This window comes from Bombina bombina, chromosome 2, assembly GCF_027579735.1.
Source record: "Bombina bombina isolate aBomBom1 chromosome 2, aBomBom1.pri, whole genome shotgun sequence".
Lineage (NCBI taxonomy): Eukaryota > Metazoa > Chordata > Amphibia > Anura > Bombinatoridae > Bombina > Bombina bombina.
In genome coordinates, this window is record NC_069500.1 from 213,130,794 (window position 1) to 213,150,705 (window position 19,912).

At 37.3% G+C, this 19,912-nt stretch overlaps 1 protein-coding gene across 2 annotated transcripts in view; it reads left to right on the forward strand.

Moving 5' to 3' along the window:
• The window catches only part of XRCC4 (X-ray repair cross complementing 4), a 984,771-nt gene that overhangs the window by 195,503 nt on the left and 769,356 nt on the right, over positions 1-19,912 (forward strand). For both annotated transcript variants that reach the window (XM_053701466.1, XM_053701467.1), the window contains exon 3: positions 2,751-2,941. In XM_053701466.1, the coding sequence (XP_053557441.1) occupies positions 2,751-2,941 (191 nt within the window). The remainder of the gene's footprint in view (positions 1-2,750; positions 2,942-19,912) is intronic.

A 19,912-nucleotide genomic window follows, 5' to 3' on the forward strand; every position in this document is an offset into this window, starting at 1 on the left:
TGGGAAAGAGTCCACAACCCCTCGCCCGTTTTATTTTGTGGGGCCTCTTAGTTGTATTCTTCTGGCACCTTTTCACCCTGATATTTCTTCTACTGTTCCTTGTTCCTCGGCAGAATGACTGGGGATGAGGGAAGTGGGAGGAGTATTTCAGCCTTTGACTGGGGTGTCTTTGCCTCCTCCTGGTGGCCAGGTCCTTATTTCCCAAAAGTAATGAATGGGGCTGTGGACTCTTTCCCACGGAAGAAAATTAAATTATCAGGTAAGCATAATTTATGTTTCTTCTTGGATTACACAATGTATTCCTAAAATTTACAAGTTGAATTCTATACCAGTTTTTCCTGGGCGCAGGGTACACTCTACACAGGCAGTCTCTACATCCTTGGCATTTCAGAATAGTGCAACTATTTCTGTCAAGCAGCACACATGTGTCACATTATAAATGACACTCCTTTTCTGCTAAAAAAAAATTAAGAAACATTTTGAGCTCAGTTATTTCTTAAATTAATCTCTACTTTTGCATTCATATTTTGTGTGTTTTTTTTTAATTTTCATATTTCCTATTCCCTATTGTCCTTATAATACACTGCTTGGTATTCTCTCACCTGGCAAGTATTGGATAGGTTAGCCAAGATAATAATAATTAAATCATAAAAACAGAAATTTATATATCTTTGTCTATAACCTAGACAATACTTAGCAGGGTTGTCCAGAGCTAGGAATGAGGACGGGAGCTCAGGTAAGGGTTATACAGGTAAACGGGACAGTGTTCTTTCTGTGCACCTGGTAAGTCTGTTTTATAGGCCAAGATATAGAAATTTCTGTTTTTTTAAATTTAGTTTCTAATTTTTTACCCTATGACAAAAGTAGCGCACATTTACAGATCAGTGACGCTGTTTTCTTGAGAAACTGTATCATGTTCTTCAATTTAGTGTAGACAATACAGTCTGGGGGCTGTACATTTTTAAAGTGGCTGCATTTATTTATATTATTCCTTAGGGTTTTTTATATTTTGTTATGTTGCTTTTAAACTCTTCTAAGAGCTAATTCCGAGTGCAAGGTATGGATGTCAAATAGCCAGTAAGATCACTGAACTAAAAGTGCGCTGCTTCGGTCACAAAATGTAACAAAATGTGAGTATCAAGATGGCGGTGCCCAGTATAAACATACATAGCTTTACCAACTGACCTCTATATTTGGTTAAAATAAGAGAATAGCTTTAAAGATAGCTGTAGGTACAAGAGGAAAAATAGCTGTAGGTACAAGAGGAAAAAGAATAGCATGGTGAGTAGTAACCATGTTACTTTAGTTGTACCCAGCAGCCCCTTTAAAGGGACATGAAACCCAAATTTTTTCTTTTGTGATTTAGAAAGAGTATACAATTTTAAACAACTTTCTAATTTACTTCTATTATCTAATTGGTTTTATTCTCTTGATATTCTTTGCTGAAAAGCATATCTAGATAGGCTCAGTAGCTTCTGATTGGTTGCTGCACATAGAAGCCTTGTGTGATTGGCTCACTAATGTACATTTCTTTTTCTTCCATAAAGGATATCTAAAAAATGAAGCTAAATAATAATAGAAGTACATTGGAATGTTGTTTAAATTTGTATTCTCTATCTGAATCATGAAAGAAAAAAATTGGGTTTAGTGTCCCTTTAAGGAGAGCAAGTAAAGTATACATTGTCATAGCTTCCCTCTGTTTTCATTAAACAACTTTTTGAAACGTACTAAGAAATATCTGGTTCACTTCATAGTTGTTTCATGGCAAAAACTATCAGCAAATATAATAATTCTTAAGATAGCTATTTCACCAACTAAGTTTTTTTTCTCTTTTCCACCAGATAGTAACTTTATTATGCTGCAGTTAAAGTGACAAAGCTAAAAATGCAAAATAGCGTTAAAGCAATTTCTTTCTGCGCTACTGCTTGCCTATACTTATGTATTTATTAAAACATAGTGACAGTCCGCTGCACATATGAATCCTCTGATTAGCTCAGCTCACCTCAAATCCTTAAACAAATAGGTATAGGCAAGCAAAAATACAATAATAAAATACTCTAATGCATTGTTTTAATTGCAGCTTTATGTCTTTGGCATAGCATTTCAGGTAATGACATTCAAAACCTGTATTTAGTATACACGAGTTCTAAAATATTATATCTAATGTGCCCTCGGTTATCATTAAAGGGACACTGAACCCAAATTTTTTCTTTTGTGATTTAGATAGAGCATGCAATTTTAAGCATGTTTCAAATTTACTCCTATTATCAAATGTTCTTCATTCTCTTGGTATTTTTATTTGAAAAGCAAGAATGTAAGTTTAGATCCAGGCCCATTTTTGATGAACAACCTGGGTGTTCTTGCTGATTGGTGGATAAATTCATCCACCAATAAACAAGTGCTGTCCAGGGGTCTGGACTTTCTTTTTCAAATAAAGATAGCAAGAGAATGAAGAAAAATTGATAATAGGAGTAAATTAGAAAGTTGCTTAAATTTGCATGCTCTATCTGAATCACTTTTTTTCTCATGGATCAATCTTATTAACTGCAATTAAGAAATGTGCCCTTGCTGGCATTTTGCTTGGTTAAACGTTAGAATGTTCCTATCAGTATCTGTTTTTTGTGTACCTGCTCACAATAAAATAAAGTTAAAAAAATATTTTAAAGAAAATACACATTAAATAAATGTTATTATGTCCCATTCTGCTAATGTGTATTTATTCAGTGAATTTTTTTTTCTATTTCATAAAGTGTCTGACAATGACGTTTCTAAAGAAGCAAGTGACATGGAGATGGATAAGATAGCATATGTGGATGAATTAAAGAAAGCAATGATTTTAACTGCAACACCATCTAATAAATATACCTTTGATTTAATAAAAGACGAAGAAAGCTCTGAACAATACATTTTTTCTTATGAAAAAAAACTGAAAGAGGTTTCGGTAAGTGATATTTTAATTGCTTCCATTTCTCCTTGCTATTGGCTTCTAGATTTTATAATAATGTATTTAAAATGATGCTTACATGTATAATTGACAACACTGGGTTTTAATATTAAAATGTACTTCACCTGGAGAAGCAATCTGGTTTTAGTTTTAAATCAAAAGGATTTTCACTCTGGCCTCCAGATATAGGTGAATACATTATTGAAATACAATGATAATACGCTCTGCTGGGGGTAGCTACTGATATGGGATATGGGATCTAGACATGAAGACAACATTAGCAAAATGTTTTCATTGAGGTTGACTATGCGTGTTTGTGTGTGTGTGTATATATATATATATGTATATATGTGTGTATATATATATATATATATATATATATATTATTTATATATATATATATTATTTATATATTTATATATATCTGTGTGTGTGTCTGAGTGTATGTGTGTGTGTGTATGTATATATATATATATATATATATATATGTACTTATCTATACCACTTATAGAGCACTTAGTAAAATAATGCATCCTACAAGCTTCTAAACACAAAGAAACCACAAAAGCGGAATACCCTTTTCCTAGATATTCCTTATAGAAAACATTGTAAACAAGTAAGTGGAAGCTGAGAAAAGCGCTCTATATGGTAACACAATGTCACTAAAAAAGAGGTAATGAAGTATAACGCATAATCAAATAATAAATAAGATAATAAAAATGTACAATACAAAAAATATAAAAATATTGATAAATGGGGTATGTATACATGTATAAACACATAACAAGGTGAAACTAGAAAGTCCAGGATGATGTCACCAATAACACCAAATACATAAGGTGAGCGAGGTAATGAGACAAAGTGTGAGGCGTGAATTTAACGAGAGTCCCAAGTGATCCCTTCTATCTTGAATGTGAAAACATCCAGCAAGACCTCTTAGGGTGTATACTCACAGAATACAACCTCAATCAGAATGAGGTAAGTGTCAAGCAAGAACCCGGTCAGGGTCTGTGGTGGGATCCTTCCTCCAAGTCTATATCTGTATTGGAATTCCCCCTTAGATGCACTCAGAAGTAGTGAATCTTAGGTGACATATATATAAGATCAAAAGACAGAACAATATCCAATAATAGTGCAACACTGTTGGCACTCATAAAAGTACATACACTGTGTGTCAACAGAAGAAATGTACACTCACATAGAAGACCTCAATGAAATGAGGTAACATATAGACCTGTAATCAATATCCAGAGTGAAAATAAAGCTGGTCTCCCAAAAAACCTTCACTCCTGCGTGAAAGTATGCTCTGCGGTTTAAAAATCGGCAATGTACTTTATAAAAAAAGATCTGACACGTTTGAAAGGTTTCAACAATTATACCTTCTTCATCAGAGGCTACATGTATTGTACATTTTTATTATCTTATTTATTATTTGATTATGCGTTATACTTCATTACCTTTTTCTTAGTGACATTGTGTTACCATATAGAGCGCTTTTCTCAGCTTCCACTTATTTGTTCACAATATATATATATATATATATATATATATATATATATATATATATATATATATACACACACACATATACAGTCATGGCCAAAAATGTTGACACCCCTGCATTTTAGATAATGTACCACTTCGCCCAGAAAATTGTTGCAATTACAAATGTTTAGGCATTCTCATGTTTATTTCTTTTTGTTTGTAATGGTATGACACAAAAAAGTGGAGAAAAAAAGACAAATCTGACACATTCCACGCAAAACTCCAAAAAATGGACTGGACAAAATTGGCACCTTCTCAAAATTGTAAGAAATAATTGTATTCCAAGTTTGTGATGCTCCTGTAATTTGTAATTATACTTACCTGTATCAATTAACAGTTGCTGACAATATAGAAATCACATCGGCAACCAGTTAAAATGGTGAAAAATTTACTCAACCTTTATGTTGTGTATCTTTGTGTGCCACACTGAGCACAGAGAAGAGAAAAAGCAGCAAAGACTTGTCTGAGGATTTGAGAACAAAAATTGTGGAAAATCATGGACAATCTCAAGGTTACAAGTCCATCTCCAGAGATCTTAATGTTCCTGTGTCCACTGTGTGCAACATTGTCTAGAGGTTTACATCCCATGGCACTGTAGCTAATTGACGTGGACGAAAGAGAAAAGTTGATCAAAGATCGCAATGAAGGATTGTTCGAATAGTGGATAAAGAACTTCTATCAACTTCCAGACAAATTCAATCTGACCTTCAGGCACAGGGTACAAATGTGTCAGCTCGCTTTATTCATTGCCATCTGAAAGAAAAGGGACGCTATGGTAGGAGACCCAGGAGGACCCCACTGCTGACACAGAAACATAAAAACGCTAGATTAGAGCTTTGCGAAAACTTACCCAAGGAAGCCAAAAAATTTTTGGGAGGATGTGTTGTGAACAGATGAAATTAAACTACAACTTTTTGGTATAGCCCATCATTCATTTCAGAAAAAGAAATTAATCTTTTAAAGAAAAGAATACAGCCCCTACAGTCAAACATGGTGGAGGTTGACTGATGTTTTGGGGTTGCTTTGCTGCTTCAGGCACTGGATGTCTTGAGCGTGTCCATAGCATTATGAAATCTGAAGGCTACCAAATAATTCTGTGGTGCAATGTAGGGCCCAGTGTCAGAAAGTTGAGTCTCCGTCAGAGGTCATGGATCTTACAGCAGAACAATGACCCAAAGCACAGGTCAAAAAGCACCCAGAAATGGTTTAAGACAAAGCGCTGAAGAGTACTGAACTGGTCAGCAATGAGTCCAGATCTCAGTTGGGAAAAGGAACCCTTCCAATCTGAGAGACCTGGAGCAGTTGTCTAAAGAAGATTGGTCCAAAATTCCAGTAGAGAGGTGTAAGAAACTCATTAATTGTTACAGGAAGCGATTGATTTTAGTTATTTTTTCCAAGGGCTGTGCTACAAAATATTAAATTGATGGTGCCAATCATTTTGTCCAGTCCATTTTTGGAGTTTTGCGGGGAATGTGTTAGATTTGGCTTTTATTCTCTCCACTTTTTTGTGTCATACCAATACAAACAAAAGAAATAAACATGAGAATGCCTAAACATTTGTAATTGCAATCATTGTCTGGTTGAAGTGGGGCATTATCTGACAGAAATGCATGACTGTATATAAAAGTGTATGTATATGTATTATGTATGTATATAAAATTCAGTGTATGTATATGTATTATGTATGTATATAAAATACATTGTATGTATATGTATTATGTATGTATATAAAATACAGTATGTATTATGTATGTATATAAAATACAGTGTATGTATATGTATTATGTATGTATATAAAATACAGTGTATGTATATGTATTATGTATGTATATATAATTGAAGAAAACATGAAAGACCTAACACACCTAGCCTTGCTAAATTTTTGTCTCTAATTGGCCTCAACAAATGACAGTGATAAGACTTGTCTCTTCCAGTAACACATCCCTTTAACATTAAGGTAAGTTCAGGAGCGTGCAAGTGTCTGCAGCACCATCTAGCAGCAGTTTTGCAACAATGTTATTGATTAGCTAGCACTAGATGACAGCACTATTCCCTGTCATGCAGTACCCCAAACATGTGCACACTACCTATCTAGATATCTCTTTAACTAAGAATAACAAAGAAACAAAGCAAATTTGACAATAAAGTAAAATAGAAACTTTTTTTTTTTAAATTATATTCTCTATCTGAATCATGAAAGAAAATGTACCTTTAAGTTACTGTGTAAATAAGCTTCCCTGTCTTTTTTTTTTTCATTGACCTTGATTTATTATAAGATTATAGCTACTTTCTAGGTGAGCATTATACGTTAAGATGACAAATTTGTTCTGCTGATCAATTGCATTTGTCCCCACCTATATTTATATACAGGCTATTGTCAGACTCCCTGCATCTTTCAACTCAGATCCCTCCATGATTTTACAACAACCCCTCCCTGTCCATACAATCAGAACCCCAATCTCCGTCTTTTTATCCATTGTGTGTTTCAAAATATAATTTGTAAATTACAGCATATGAGTCAGTATTGGTCCGAGCGGAGAATAAATTGCCACTAGTATTTTAAAATGTGTTGTCAGTCCAGTGAAAAAGGTATTATTACTTGCTGCAGTGCTGATGTTATAGTGGCATACTGCCAGGTATAAATTAAGACTTTGTGTTTAGATCATTTCTGTTTTTCTTGTATTGCTTAGAAGCACTATATTAATAATAATACTAATAATAATAAATATTTATAAAATGTATGTTTCTTAGCCAATTATTAGCGTGAACTAAAATAAATATGGCATTCTCAGTTATCTACTTCATGCTAATTCTCACTTGCTGATAGGTACACTAAGGCTAGCATTTGGGCCATCCAGTGAGTTTTAACAAGAAGTACCTCTCACCATATGATCATTCATAAATGGAAATATACAACTGATTCTACTGTATAAGGTTCCATTTTATTATTTAGGCTGTGTGCTTTTTTAATACATTTTCTCCTTTTTTATGTGGGTGATAGAAAAAATATATGTATATAAATAAATATTAAAAAAGTCCATATTATTTGTTAAGCTGGCTGGAATGCTTAAAATGTTGAAAACTTCACACTAACATACTGTAAGTACAGATTGTATGGATTTTTGTTAATGCTTGGGGGCGGATTCATGAAAGTGCGAGCTGACATGATGCGATGTAGCATATCATGCCCGCCACACATCGATAAATGCTGACAGCATACGCTGTCTGCATTTATCATTAAACAAGCAGTTATTGTGAACTGCTTGGGCAATGCTGCCCCCTGCAGATTCGCGGCCAATCGGCCACTAGCAGGGGGTGTCAATCAGCCTGATTGTATAGGATCAGGCGAATTAATGTCCGCAGTCTCAGAGCAGACAGACAAGTTTTGGAGCAGCGGTCTTTAGACCGCTGCTTCATAACTGCTGTTTCCAGCAAGCCTGAAGGCTCGCACGGAAACAGGGGCATCCAGCTCCATTTGGAGCTTGATATTTCGTCCCTATTGAATGTACCTAGCGATTGGCACCTGTGCATGTGCATTGAGTGTGTGCATATGGCACAGAAAATCATTTAAAAAAATTCTATAGAGCCCCAAAATACTATTGACTATACTATTCCCAGATTTTTTTTTTATGATTCAGATAGAGCATGCAATTTTAAACAGCTTTCTATTTTTTTTCTTCTTCATAAATGGAAAGAGTCCACAGCTGCATTCATTACTTTTGGGAATTCAGAACCTGGCCACCAGGAGGAGGCAAGGACACCCCAGCCAAAGGTTTAAATACTCCTCCCACTTCCCTCATCACCCAGTCATTCTTTGGCTTTCGTCCCAGGAGGTTGGCAGAGAAGTGTCAGAAGTTTTCAATAATCTATTATGGAGGGTAGTACTCTTTGGCATGGGACTGGAGTTTTAAGTAGTCCTGTTATCCTCTCAGTGAGCGCATGAATGAAAGTTAGAGTCCAGAGATGCAGTGAGAGTCTTTCTGCGAAACCATCCCGACTCATATTAACAGCTCCACAAGCAATCAGCGTTGACGAGTTTCGCTGCCTACTTTTTTCTCTCAAGCCCATGGCAGAAGCCACGCTACTATCTGTCACACTTGAAGGGCCGTGTTCCTGTTCCACGGCGTAGATTCCGGTAAGATCGTTTCAATTTACTTTCATTATGGATGTATTGTAATTTCAACTGTTTATCCGAGAGGGGCTACAACCTTTCGGGGATAACTTTAACATAAGGTCTCAATGAGGCTCCTTTTTGTATCCAGGAATCAATGGTTTATATCTCCCAAGGGGGATTATTGAACAGGGGGGTTTATAATCATGTTTGTTATGTGATTCTGTCTGCTACTGTGTAGTGTTGCTTCGGCTCATGGCTATTTTGGAACATAACAGCCTATGTCCCAGTGTCCCAGTTATGGAGGATTCTTGGAGACAGATGTCTCTGATTCAGACTCTACTTCTTGCCAAGAATATGAATTGGCCCGAGTGGTACATGCCCATCAGTGATGTTCCGAATGCCGTTTTAGAGTGCTCTGTTCCTCGAGATCGGGTAATCTGGTGCCCACTGAGCCATCCGCCTCTGGGGATTCTATTTCTCACGAGACGAGTTCCCTACCACCATCTCTTACTACGCATGCAGGTAACCCAAACGCTACTTATCATTTCTAGGGAGTGTGGCCTGTTCCCACAGGAGTTTACGACACAGTTCCACATGACCATATCTTTGGTGCTGGCACATCTGCACCTCCCGGGAGTGTGCTTACGATATTGTCCGTGTTTCGTTAACCAGGGCTGGTCAAGCGTGGAATCGCCTGGTCCAGTCTTCTAATACTCTTTGTTATTTGTGTATCCTTTTCCAGTTCTGAGCTTGGAAGTCTCGGACCCCTGTTGGGCTGGTCCTGCGGGTCTGTCTGTTCTTCCTGGGCGATAACCTACGGGTTGCCTTATCCTTTATTTTCATCCGGTGAGGATGATTTTTTATTTGGTCTAAAGCTCATGTTGTGGTGTGATGTTTCCTTCTGGAACTTTCTTCTCTGGAATTGATACTCGCGATTTTGTGGTCGCACTGTTTACAAAAGTCTGTCTGACTGTTCTTTATCCCTCCATCATCGGAGGAGACTATGTGGCCTTGACAGTGCTGGGGCCCTTGGTTTTAGGGTGGTCCTGAGTGGGTACAATTTTTTCTGTCTTTGAGGCCTAGTTCAGACACATAGCACCTTTTTATGTCCGATTGGTCCGGTGAGGGTGCCTAGTGATCACAATATGATTTTTTGTTGTTTTTTTTTTTTTATTTTACAAGCTTCAAATAACATCCTGAGAGGACTTGAGGGTCAGTGGAGCATGGGGGATTGGTTCAGTCCTCATTTGCCTTTCTATCTAGTGGGCCGGGACTCCGTTGAGATCCGCTGCGACATTCTCGGTCATTTCCGATTTTTCCGGGAACTAGAGTGTTCCTTCCCATTGTGGGTTGGAGGCTTGGAGGATTTAGGTCCTTCATACCGCCGTTCTTACGGTTTTGCCTTTCATGGTCTCTTTGGAAGTGTCCTTTTAGGACTTGTTCCTTTTAGAGGTTCTCTTCCTTTGGGTCGAGACTTTCTGGACTTCGTCCGTTTTTTCTGGCGGCTTTGGCCGCTTAATTAGGAAGTGAAGGCCGTGAGGCTCTGTCTTCCTTCGGGAGCTAGTTGTCTCCATATCAGGGGCGATAGGAGGTGTTGTCTCTCTTTCCAAGCTTTTTGCTTAGGGGATTTTTTTCTGCCTGGGTTCGGGATGCTTGCATTCTTTTCCCTTGGGTGTGGTCCTCTGGAACGTTAATCTGAAAGGATTGTGGAGACTAGCCTTTATTTCTACTCTCTTTCGGATGACTCTGTTCTCGTTTTCTTTTCCCTTAGTGTTGCCCTGAGGGCCTTTGGGCTTTAGAGAAATAGCGTGACTTTGTTGCGGCCTAGTACCTTGCTGGGGGGGGGGGGGGGGGCATTGACCTGCGGCTAAGGGTTTTCTCTTCCCTTTGGGCTGGGAATTATGAGTGAGTCCTGTACCCGTTCTCCGCATTCCCGGGTTCTTTTCCCCTGTGAGGTCTGATTGCTTCAGACGGGGTATTGTGTGTTTCCTGAGGGTGTCGTTCATTCTAGGACGATTCTTGGATCCTTCTTGGATGTCTAAAGACTTATGATCCTGTGGACTGGTTTGGGACGCCCCAGTTTTGTTCAGGGACCCTATGTTGCGACATAGGGGCTAGTTCATTGGGCTTGCAAGTAGGAAGGCCAGAGTTCACATCCACCTCCGGGTACTGTTTATAAACTTTAAGGCCTGACTTGTCTTTCGGACGGAGTGTGCTCCTCAATGGGGAGTTTTTTCTCTGTTGGGTCAACAGTAGTGTCTGGATGATTTTTCATTCGGTCCGTGTTTTGATCATACTATGGCTTCATGTCTTGTGGACATGTACGCTGTTCTTAGCTGTGCCCTTCCCTTTTGAGTGGATAACATGACAAACAATCAGAGGAGTGTGTGCTGAGTATAGTAAACCAAGCTCCTAAATAAACCTAAGTATCCCCCACGTTTAGGTATCAAATATAATATTAAATATACTAATATCAAAATCAGCAAACCATAAGTTAGGAGTGCTCAAAGGCTTAAGGTCTAATCATTTATACACCTTTAGCCTTTGAGCGCTCCTAACTTATGGTTTGACTCCTTTTGAGGGGATAGTTTGTCTTCTTTATGAGCTGGGGTTTCCTCTCTCTGGGGGGGTCTTTGTCCTGCCCTGTGTGTAGGAGGTTGGATCAGGTGGCTTATTTCTGTAAGGGGCAGCATCTGCTCCTCTGTGGGCTCTGTTCCACCTGCTGGAATTTGATCTCTCTACATAGAGACTGTCTAAGAGAGCTGTGGCAGGTTTTCCTACGGATCTATTGCTCTTTTCTCTGTTCCAGGTCCCAGGGGATTCTCCTTGGGAGTGCCTTATTTTGAAGGAGCGGATTGGGTTGGCACCGAGCTTACCTGATAATTTTCTTTTCTTCAGATGGAAAGAGTCCACAGCTCCCCGTCCGTATTTTTTCCGTGGGGCGTCTGTTATTTTTGTTCTTCTGGCACCTTTTTACCCTGATATTTCTTCTACTGTTCTTTGTTCCTCGGCAGAATGACTGTGGGGTGAGGGAAGTGGGAGGAGTATTTAAGCCTTTGGCTGGGGAGTCTTTGCTTCCTCCTGGTGGCCAGGTTCTGAATTCCCAAAAGTAATAAATGCAGCTGTGGACTCTTTCCATTTGAAGAAAAGAAACTTATCAGGTAAGCATAAGTTAAGCTTTTCGTTCTCTTGGTATCTTTATTTGAAAAAGCAGGTATGAAAGCCTACGAGCCCATTTTTGGTTCAGCACCCTGGATAGCGCTTGCTTATTGGTGGGTACATTTAGCCACCAATCAGCAAGCGCTACCCAGGTGCTAAACCTAAAATGGGCCGGCTCCTAAGCTTTTATTCCTGCTTTTCAAATAAAGATACCAAGAGAACTAAGAAATATTGATAATAAGAGTAAATTAGATAGTTTCTTAAAATTGCATGCTCTGTCTGAATCAAAAAATTGGGATTAGTGTCGTTTTAATGAAGTATTTTGTATCAAGCTTCTTAGGATGTAATGACTTTCATGAAAAATGGAGATGCTGAGTACTGAAATTATTCTGTTGCTTTTATTAAGGTAGATAGTGTTAATCTTCACGGTAAATTGCTAAATACTTGTTTTAATATAAATTGCACACTATCATTCTCATATGTGCACATTACTATAGTAACATTTGTAAATTAAAATAACATGATGCTAAACATCTCTGGATTACTTCTGTTTCTGTGTAATTTCCCAAGAGCAACTCTTTGTTCACAGGAATTACAATATAAATAATCAGCAGGAAATGAATACACTGTATTTTCTTATTGTTTAGATTTGTTTGTTTCCTGAATTTAAAAACAAAGAAATACAGCAGGGGTTCTGCTTACAGTTTAACATATGTTTTCCATGTAGATTTGCTTTTTTACGTTCCTACAACTGAGACACAGAGAGATGTTTTTTGAATCTCTAGTAACGTATAGCATCTGTGGTGCACAGAATATTAGCAGTAACTCTCAGGATTAGCAAAGCTCCTTTCCCCATATGGAGAATACATTTTCATTTTAGGTACATAAAAATATTGAACTTAAATCTATCACTAATATTTAATTTTTATTACAAAGAATAAAACTTGGAACACATATGTTGCTGTTAAAATGTATCAGTCACTGTTGACATCCTGATTGTCCTGGCTCTCTACTTGTGTATATTAAAGGGACACTGAACCCAATTTTTTTTCTTTTGTGATTCAGATAGCGCATGCAATTTTAAGCAACTTTCTCATTTACTCCTATTAGCAAATGTTCATCATTCTTTTGGTATCTTTATTTGAAAAGCAAGAATGTAAGTTTAGATGCCGGACCATTTTTGGTGAACAACCGGGGTTGTTCTTGCTGATTGGTGGTTACATTCATCCACCAATAAACAAGTGCTGTCCAGGGTTCTGGACTTTCTTTTTCAAATAAAGATAGCAAGAGAACAAAAAAAAATTGATACCTTGGAGTCTCCTTCATACAAGATATAAGGTACCATCATGGTTTATGACTAGCTACTGAGTTTTTGGTATCGTTTAGAACAGAGTTTTATCTATTTTACCTATGTAATATTATGCTGATTTGAGGGTAGTCTGTGTCCTCACACTGTCAATTTATAGTTACTCGCTTTTTCTCATTTGTATTAATGACAATTTCAATAAACCTTTTTGAAAACTAAAAAAAAAAAAAAAAAAAAATTGATAATAGGAGTAAATTAGAAAGTTGCTTAAAATTGCATGCTCTATCTGACTCACGAAAGAAAAAAAATTGGGTTCAGTGTCCCTTTAAAGAAACATTAACGTAGTGAAATCTATGTGTAAGTTTAGGGGCTTTGATTCCTGCTTCCTTAGACAACATACTGTGGTAAGCAACTTGACTATATATTTATATAAACCGTCTTAGCCACACAGGTCCAGTGCTTCTTCATATGTCCATCCACATACATTAACTACACTAGCTGTGTGCATGCAGTGAGTGCTTATGTGTTGTGTTCATATTTTATGTAAAGTTTCCTTTGGGCTTTGCACCGAGACTTGCCTGGGATTAACTGCCTGAGTCACTGAAAGCAAATGCAGCTTTCTATGAATTCTGGTAAGCACCCAGGACTGTGGGGGGAAAAGAACATTGGTGAGCAGCTTTCATAAAGATAACTTCAGCTTTTATATTTAAAGTTGCAGTTTGAAAATGTACACCCCCCACACACACACATACTAAAATTGATGACAAATATGATCAGTGCAAAATACTACATAATGCTTCCGTTCAGGGGTGTAAAATAATTTAGCAGTGAAGAGGTTAAAATATGTAAGCACTAAACTGTAAAAGTTTGTCAAAGGATTGTATTTTGCATACTGCTCAAAAACTTGCAATATAAGTTCCTGTGTCTCAGATACCCTATTTCATCGCTCATGCTAATTTATTCAATAAAATACTTAAATAATTATTGTAAGTTTTTAAAGGTGTGTGAGCTTTCTCCATATAATACAGGACTAATATTGCAGTCACTTATAGAAACGCCATTAGAATTAGATGGTTAACGGTACAGAATATTATTATAACATTCAGTATACCACATATCCATCAAAAAGTCATATAGATCTTCAAACCACCCATGAGAATATTATGCCAATAAAAAAAAAATATTGTTGTCTGGCATGGGGCCTCTCATTTGAAAGAGGATAATCTTTTCTTATCTTTTCATATTTGCAGTGTGTGTTGTATATTGTCTTTAGGTAGCTCTGTAAAGAGCCTCACACCAACAACAATATATCTAAGGAAATGCCTCTGTCTATGCGTAATACTGTGGCACACGCCAAAGTATTTTAGAGAAGCACTGGGAAAGAGTAGGGACTGTTGATGCCTATTTAATCTACATCACATGAGGGAATATTCCCCTCCTGACCACTAGGAGGAAGCAAAACACACCCCAACACACCAGAGCTTTAAATCCATCCCACTTCCTTGGTCATTTTCTTCTGCCTCCTTGATGAGGAATTAGGTGAAAGTGAAGTGCAAGATCAACTCAGTATTTGAAAGAGGATCCTCTAACCAATCTGAGATCCGAATCCTCCTTACAGTAACATATCAGGTAGACGAGGAGTTATTAGCCATGCAGGCAAAGGTCTTTTCTCTGTGAGAAATGTTGCAGGCCAGGTGAAATTTTTACTTGTCCACCAATCCCCCAGTCTAGAGTGTGGTGCTTCTTTTGGATCCACAGCCCTCCCCAGGTAAAATGTGGACTTGTCCACCAATACCCTGGGTTGTCAATGCTGTAACTTATTCGGATCCTTGGCATCGTGCTCTAACTGCTTAGGATGGGCTCTAGAGACAAGTACCTGATCCTTATAAGCCCACTGGCTATTAGTACTGCCTATTTGCTACTGTTTATCTTTGATACTTAAAGGGACAGTATAGTCAAAATTAAACTTTAATGATTCAGATAGGGCATGCAATTTTAAACAACTTTCCAATTTACTTTTATCATCAAATTTGCTTTGTTCTCTTGGTATTCTTTGTTGAAAGCTAAACCTAGGTAGGCTCATATGTTAATTTTTAAGCCCTTGAATGCTGCCTCTCATCTCAGTTCATTTTGACAGTTTTTCACAGCTTGAAAGCACTAGTTCCTTATAGATAACATTGAGCTCACTCCCGTAGATTTACCAAGGAGTTAGCACTGATTGACTAAAATACATGTCCGTTTTGACAGTTTTTTCACAGCTAGACAGTGCTAGTTTATGTAGGCCATAAAGATAAGATTGTGTTCACTTCCGTGGAGTTATTTATGAGTCAGCAGAGTCTGCAGAGACTTAGATACAAGGTAATCACAGAGGTAAAAAGTATATTAATATAACCGAGTTGCTTATGCAAAACTGGGGAATGGGTAATAAAGGGATTATATATCTTTTTAAACAATAAAAATTCTGGAGTAGACTGTCACTTCAAGCTAATTCATTACTCATGCTATGGAGCAAACTGGTGCAGCTCAGGCCTCTGGTCCTCCGGCTGATCATTTAGAAGGGAGACCATCTGTTACTTTATTACCTTCCGGTTTGTGTTTGCTTTGTAAGGATTATTCGGTATGTCCCCCTGCTCTGCTTTATACCTCATGTGCCGAGTTTATTGCTAATCCTAAACAAGGTTTTTCTGCGCTTCAGAGTGTTAAAGGGTTTATACCTTATCAAGGTTGCTCCCAGGAGAACATCTGAATGTTCTCCAAAACATAAGGATTACCTAAGGTTTTAACATGTTTACCTGCAGATGATAAGCCTCCAGGGATTTAAAGGTGGTCCCTCTTTAGCCTTTAGTTCTTCAGGTTACCCATTGATGAAAGGAGTGTTTCTGACTCTGCAGATTCTCTTTCTTAAAATACTTTCAGGACCCTGCTACTGTGGCAGAGGATGTGTCCTTTGATTTTAGATTTTCTTTTCTTTCTTGTTCAATTTTCTGTGTCTCACAAGGGTCAGAAATCTACAGATGTTACTTTAGCAGCTTTGCTTAAAGCCTTAATTCACAAGGCTTATTTGGTTGCATAGATAACTCCCCCTGAGCTAATTACTGCTCATTCCAGTAGAACAGTTTATACTTATTGGGCCTTTCATAGGCTTCTATTGATCAGCTTTGTAAGGCAGCTACTTGGTCTTCTTTGTACACTTTTTATCACTTTGATGTGTATGCTTCTTCTGAGGCTTTCTTTGGCATGTAAGTTCTGAGGGCCATAGTGCCTTAATTGTAACCTCCTGCCTTCACTTTTTGTCCCCCCTATTCACAGTGTTCTTGTGGACTCCATAGGTTGGGTATTTATTCCTGCATGTGATTTCTTGTGGACTCTTACCATCTGATGAAAGAAAACAAAATTTATGCTTAAAGTTCACTAGCCCTGCCCTTTCTTTTTGTTCAGGTGGCGGTAGTACTTGTTTTGCAATTCTTTGCCCCGCTTTATCTTTCCAGCTTTTCTTTATCCCCCTTATCTATTTGGCTATATGTATGACTGAGGCTAATGGGAAGTAGGAGGGATATAAAGCTCTGGTGTGTTGGGGGGTCCTTTGCTCCCTCCTAGTGGTCAGGAGGGCACTATTCCCACACACCCCGCTCATGGACTCTCACCATCATGAATGAAATTAATTTACTAGATAAGCATAGATTTTCTTTCATAAAGCTGGTGAGAGTCCACAATCCATTACTCCTGGGAATTATACTCCTGACCAGTAGGAGGAGGCAAAGATTCCAAAACTCCCAGAGCCCTTACAAGCACAGTGTGGATGAGGTCATGGTGGCATATAAAGGCACAATGGCTGGCATTCTCTGCCAATATATTGCCAACAAGCCAGACAAGTGGGACTTTAAATTGTTCTGCTGGGCCGGTTCATCTGGCATCAGCCATGACCTACTGCTCTATCAAGGGGCATCCACATTTTTCAATGTGGCCCTCAGTGAGAAGGAGCAGGTGCTACCTCTAGGGGCCAAACTGGTGACAACGTTATGCAAAACCATAACACTGCCATGGCTTTCAGTCGTCTTCTGTGACAACTACTTCACCAGTTTCAACTTGGTACAGAGCCTGCAGGCAAACCTGGGTGTCAAGTGCATCAGCACTATCCGATCTAACCTCATTGGAGGAGCTACCTTGATGAAGAAAGGACGGGGAGCTTTTGATTACAGGTTTGCTGGAGTCCCAGCTCTCAGCTCATGGTATGACACAGAATTAGGGTTTATTTAAAAACGATGTGATAACTTTTTTGTTCTTGAAAATATTAGTGATTTATGGTATAAAATAGTAAAACACCTTAGTTATACAGGTACAAATCCCAAAATTCAGAATTCCAAATCCAAATTATTCCGAAATCCAGACTGTTTTAAATGTAATTATTTTTAATACAATGATTTCAAATGGCCATTTTGCCCACAATCTTCTCAGCCTGCATCTTTAGTTTGGTTTTTGTGTTCTAAAATGTAAATGATAGACTACATTTAAAATAACAACTATAGCTGTCTTATTACATTACTGTACTATTTTTCCAATGGTACGAAGTGTAAATATTACATGAAACTGCATTTAGGTTGCATGTATAAGCTGTATTATGGCATGTAAATGTTGTCTAAGTGACATAAGATATTTTTGTTCCCATCCACTCTCAAACCTGTTCTTATTTTATGGATGCAAATATATATATATATATATATATATATATAATATATATATATATATATATATATATATATATATAAAAAAAAAAATAGAAGAGGATTGCACTCCAAGCAGATAATTTAAAACAATGCACTGGGTGCAGCAAAACAGCAAATAAACATAAGAAAAAGCGCACTCCAAGGAATCCTTATTTCAATCACTTTTTAAATGTGAACGTTTTCGGACGCCTAACGTCCGTCCTCAGACCAAAAAAGTGTTACATGTTACTTACCCCAGCACCCTTTTAAATACAACAAGCCACCACAGTAAAACTGGCCGGGCATCCACGCTCTCCCGGGTAGCTCCGCCCCCAACAGGTGACGTCATCATCCCGGGCAACGTGAGTCCGGTCAGCCAAGATAATAAATAAGTGAACCCTGTGAAACAACATACATAAAGAAACATAAATTGGCATAGAAATGTGAAACAATAAAACATAGCACAATATTGTAGATTGGAATTGCCAGATAGTCAAGTGTGCCGCACCGGGTTGTCATAGAAACCATCATAAGCAAAGCTTGCGAGACATGTGACCATGAGCAAGCCAATCATAAGCAAGTAATCGAAAATGTATGCAATCTATTAGCAAAACGAAATAGCATAAAAACTAACAAATAACAAATATCAAATTGCAAGGAACCCGATTCTGTTATTGGAGTTTCACATAGACAACCAAATGTGTCAATAACATTGCGGAGCAAATCTTAAGAGAACGGACAATGCTCAAAATCATGTGACCCTCCAACAACCAATGATAAGAGCTAACAAAACTGAATAACCATGGCAACATGAATAAAACAAAATTGCAGTAGTGGTAAATAAGCGTCCTAAAGTCTATAACCATAAACAAAATGAACCATATCTACAATAACCAAATAAAGTACTATAAGTACTAATATGCAAAACTGGATCAATAGATGTGTATGCTGTAATGCTAAACTAAAGCATTGGGTTAATTAACACCTATATTGGGTGCAGCATTATACATCTAGTTGTGCAGAACATTAAATAGGAACAGTGTCAGCCTTAATACAGTATAGGCGAAAACATGTACAGAAGAAGTATATATAAAAAATATATGCAAATAAACATGATCCTGAATCATATGGGAGAATGATAAATATTGATAAGACAGGACTCTCATTGCATTGGGATAAATGTACTCTCCTAGTATAATTCCAATGTGGGGGCAAAAACACCTTGAAAAAAGCCAATAAACAGATTAGAAATAAGACATGAGAATAAGACATATGGCTAAATGATATATATATATATATATATATATATATATATATATATATATATATATATATATATATATATATATATATATATATATATATATATATACACTGTATTATGAAATCCATCCCTTTTTCCAGTTCCATGCAGTTTGGATAAAGGGTTTTGTACCAGTAATTCTTTGTTCATAGGTTTCCTAATTTTATGTTATGTGTTTCATTAATTGAGTGTTTGGGGTGTCCTAAGTGTATTAAAGGGGCAGTCTAGTCAAAATTAAACTTTCATGATTTAGATAGGGCATGACATTTTAAACAACTTTCCAATTTACTTTTATCATTAAATTTGCTTTGTTCCCTTGGTGGTATTTTTAAAAAGCTAAACCTAGCTATGCTAAAACTAATTTCTAAACCGTTGAAAACCGCCTCTTAGCTCAGAGCATTTTGAAAGTTTTTCACAGTTAGACAGTACTAGTTCATGTGTGTCATATAGATAACATTGTGCTCACTCCCTTGGAGTTATTTAGGAGTCTGCACTGATTGACTAACCTACATGTCTGTCAAAAGCACTAAGATAAAGGGGCAGACTGCAGAGTCTTAGATACAAGGTAATCACAAATATTAATATAACTGTGTTGGTTATGCAAAACTGGGGAATGGGTAATAAAAGGATTATCTATCTTTTTAAACAATAACATTTCTCGTGTAGACTGTCCCTTTAAATAAATTAATATGATTTGTCAGTTACTTTTCTAAAATATACTAAGGTATGTAAAGGATTGCTATTTTGTTTGTTTGAGAGAGAGAGAGAGAGAGAGAGAGAGAGAGAGAGAGAAGTGATATTCATTGGAGTCTTGACTTATTCTTAGGGATGGGCGAAT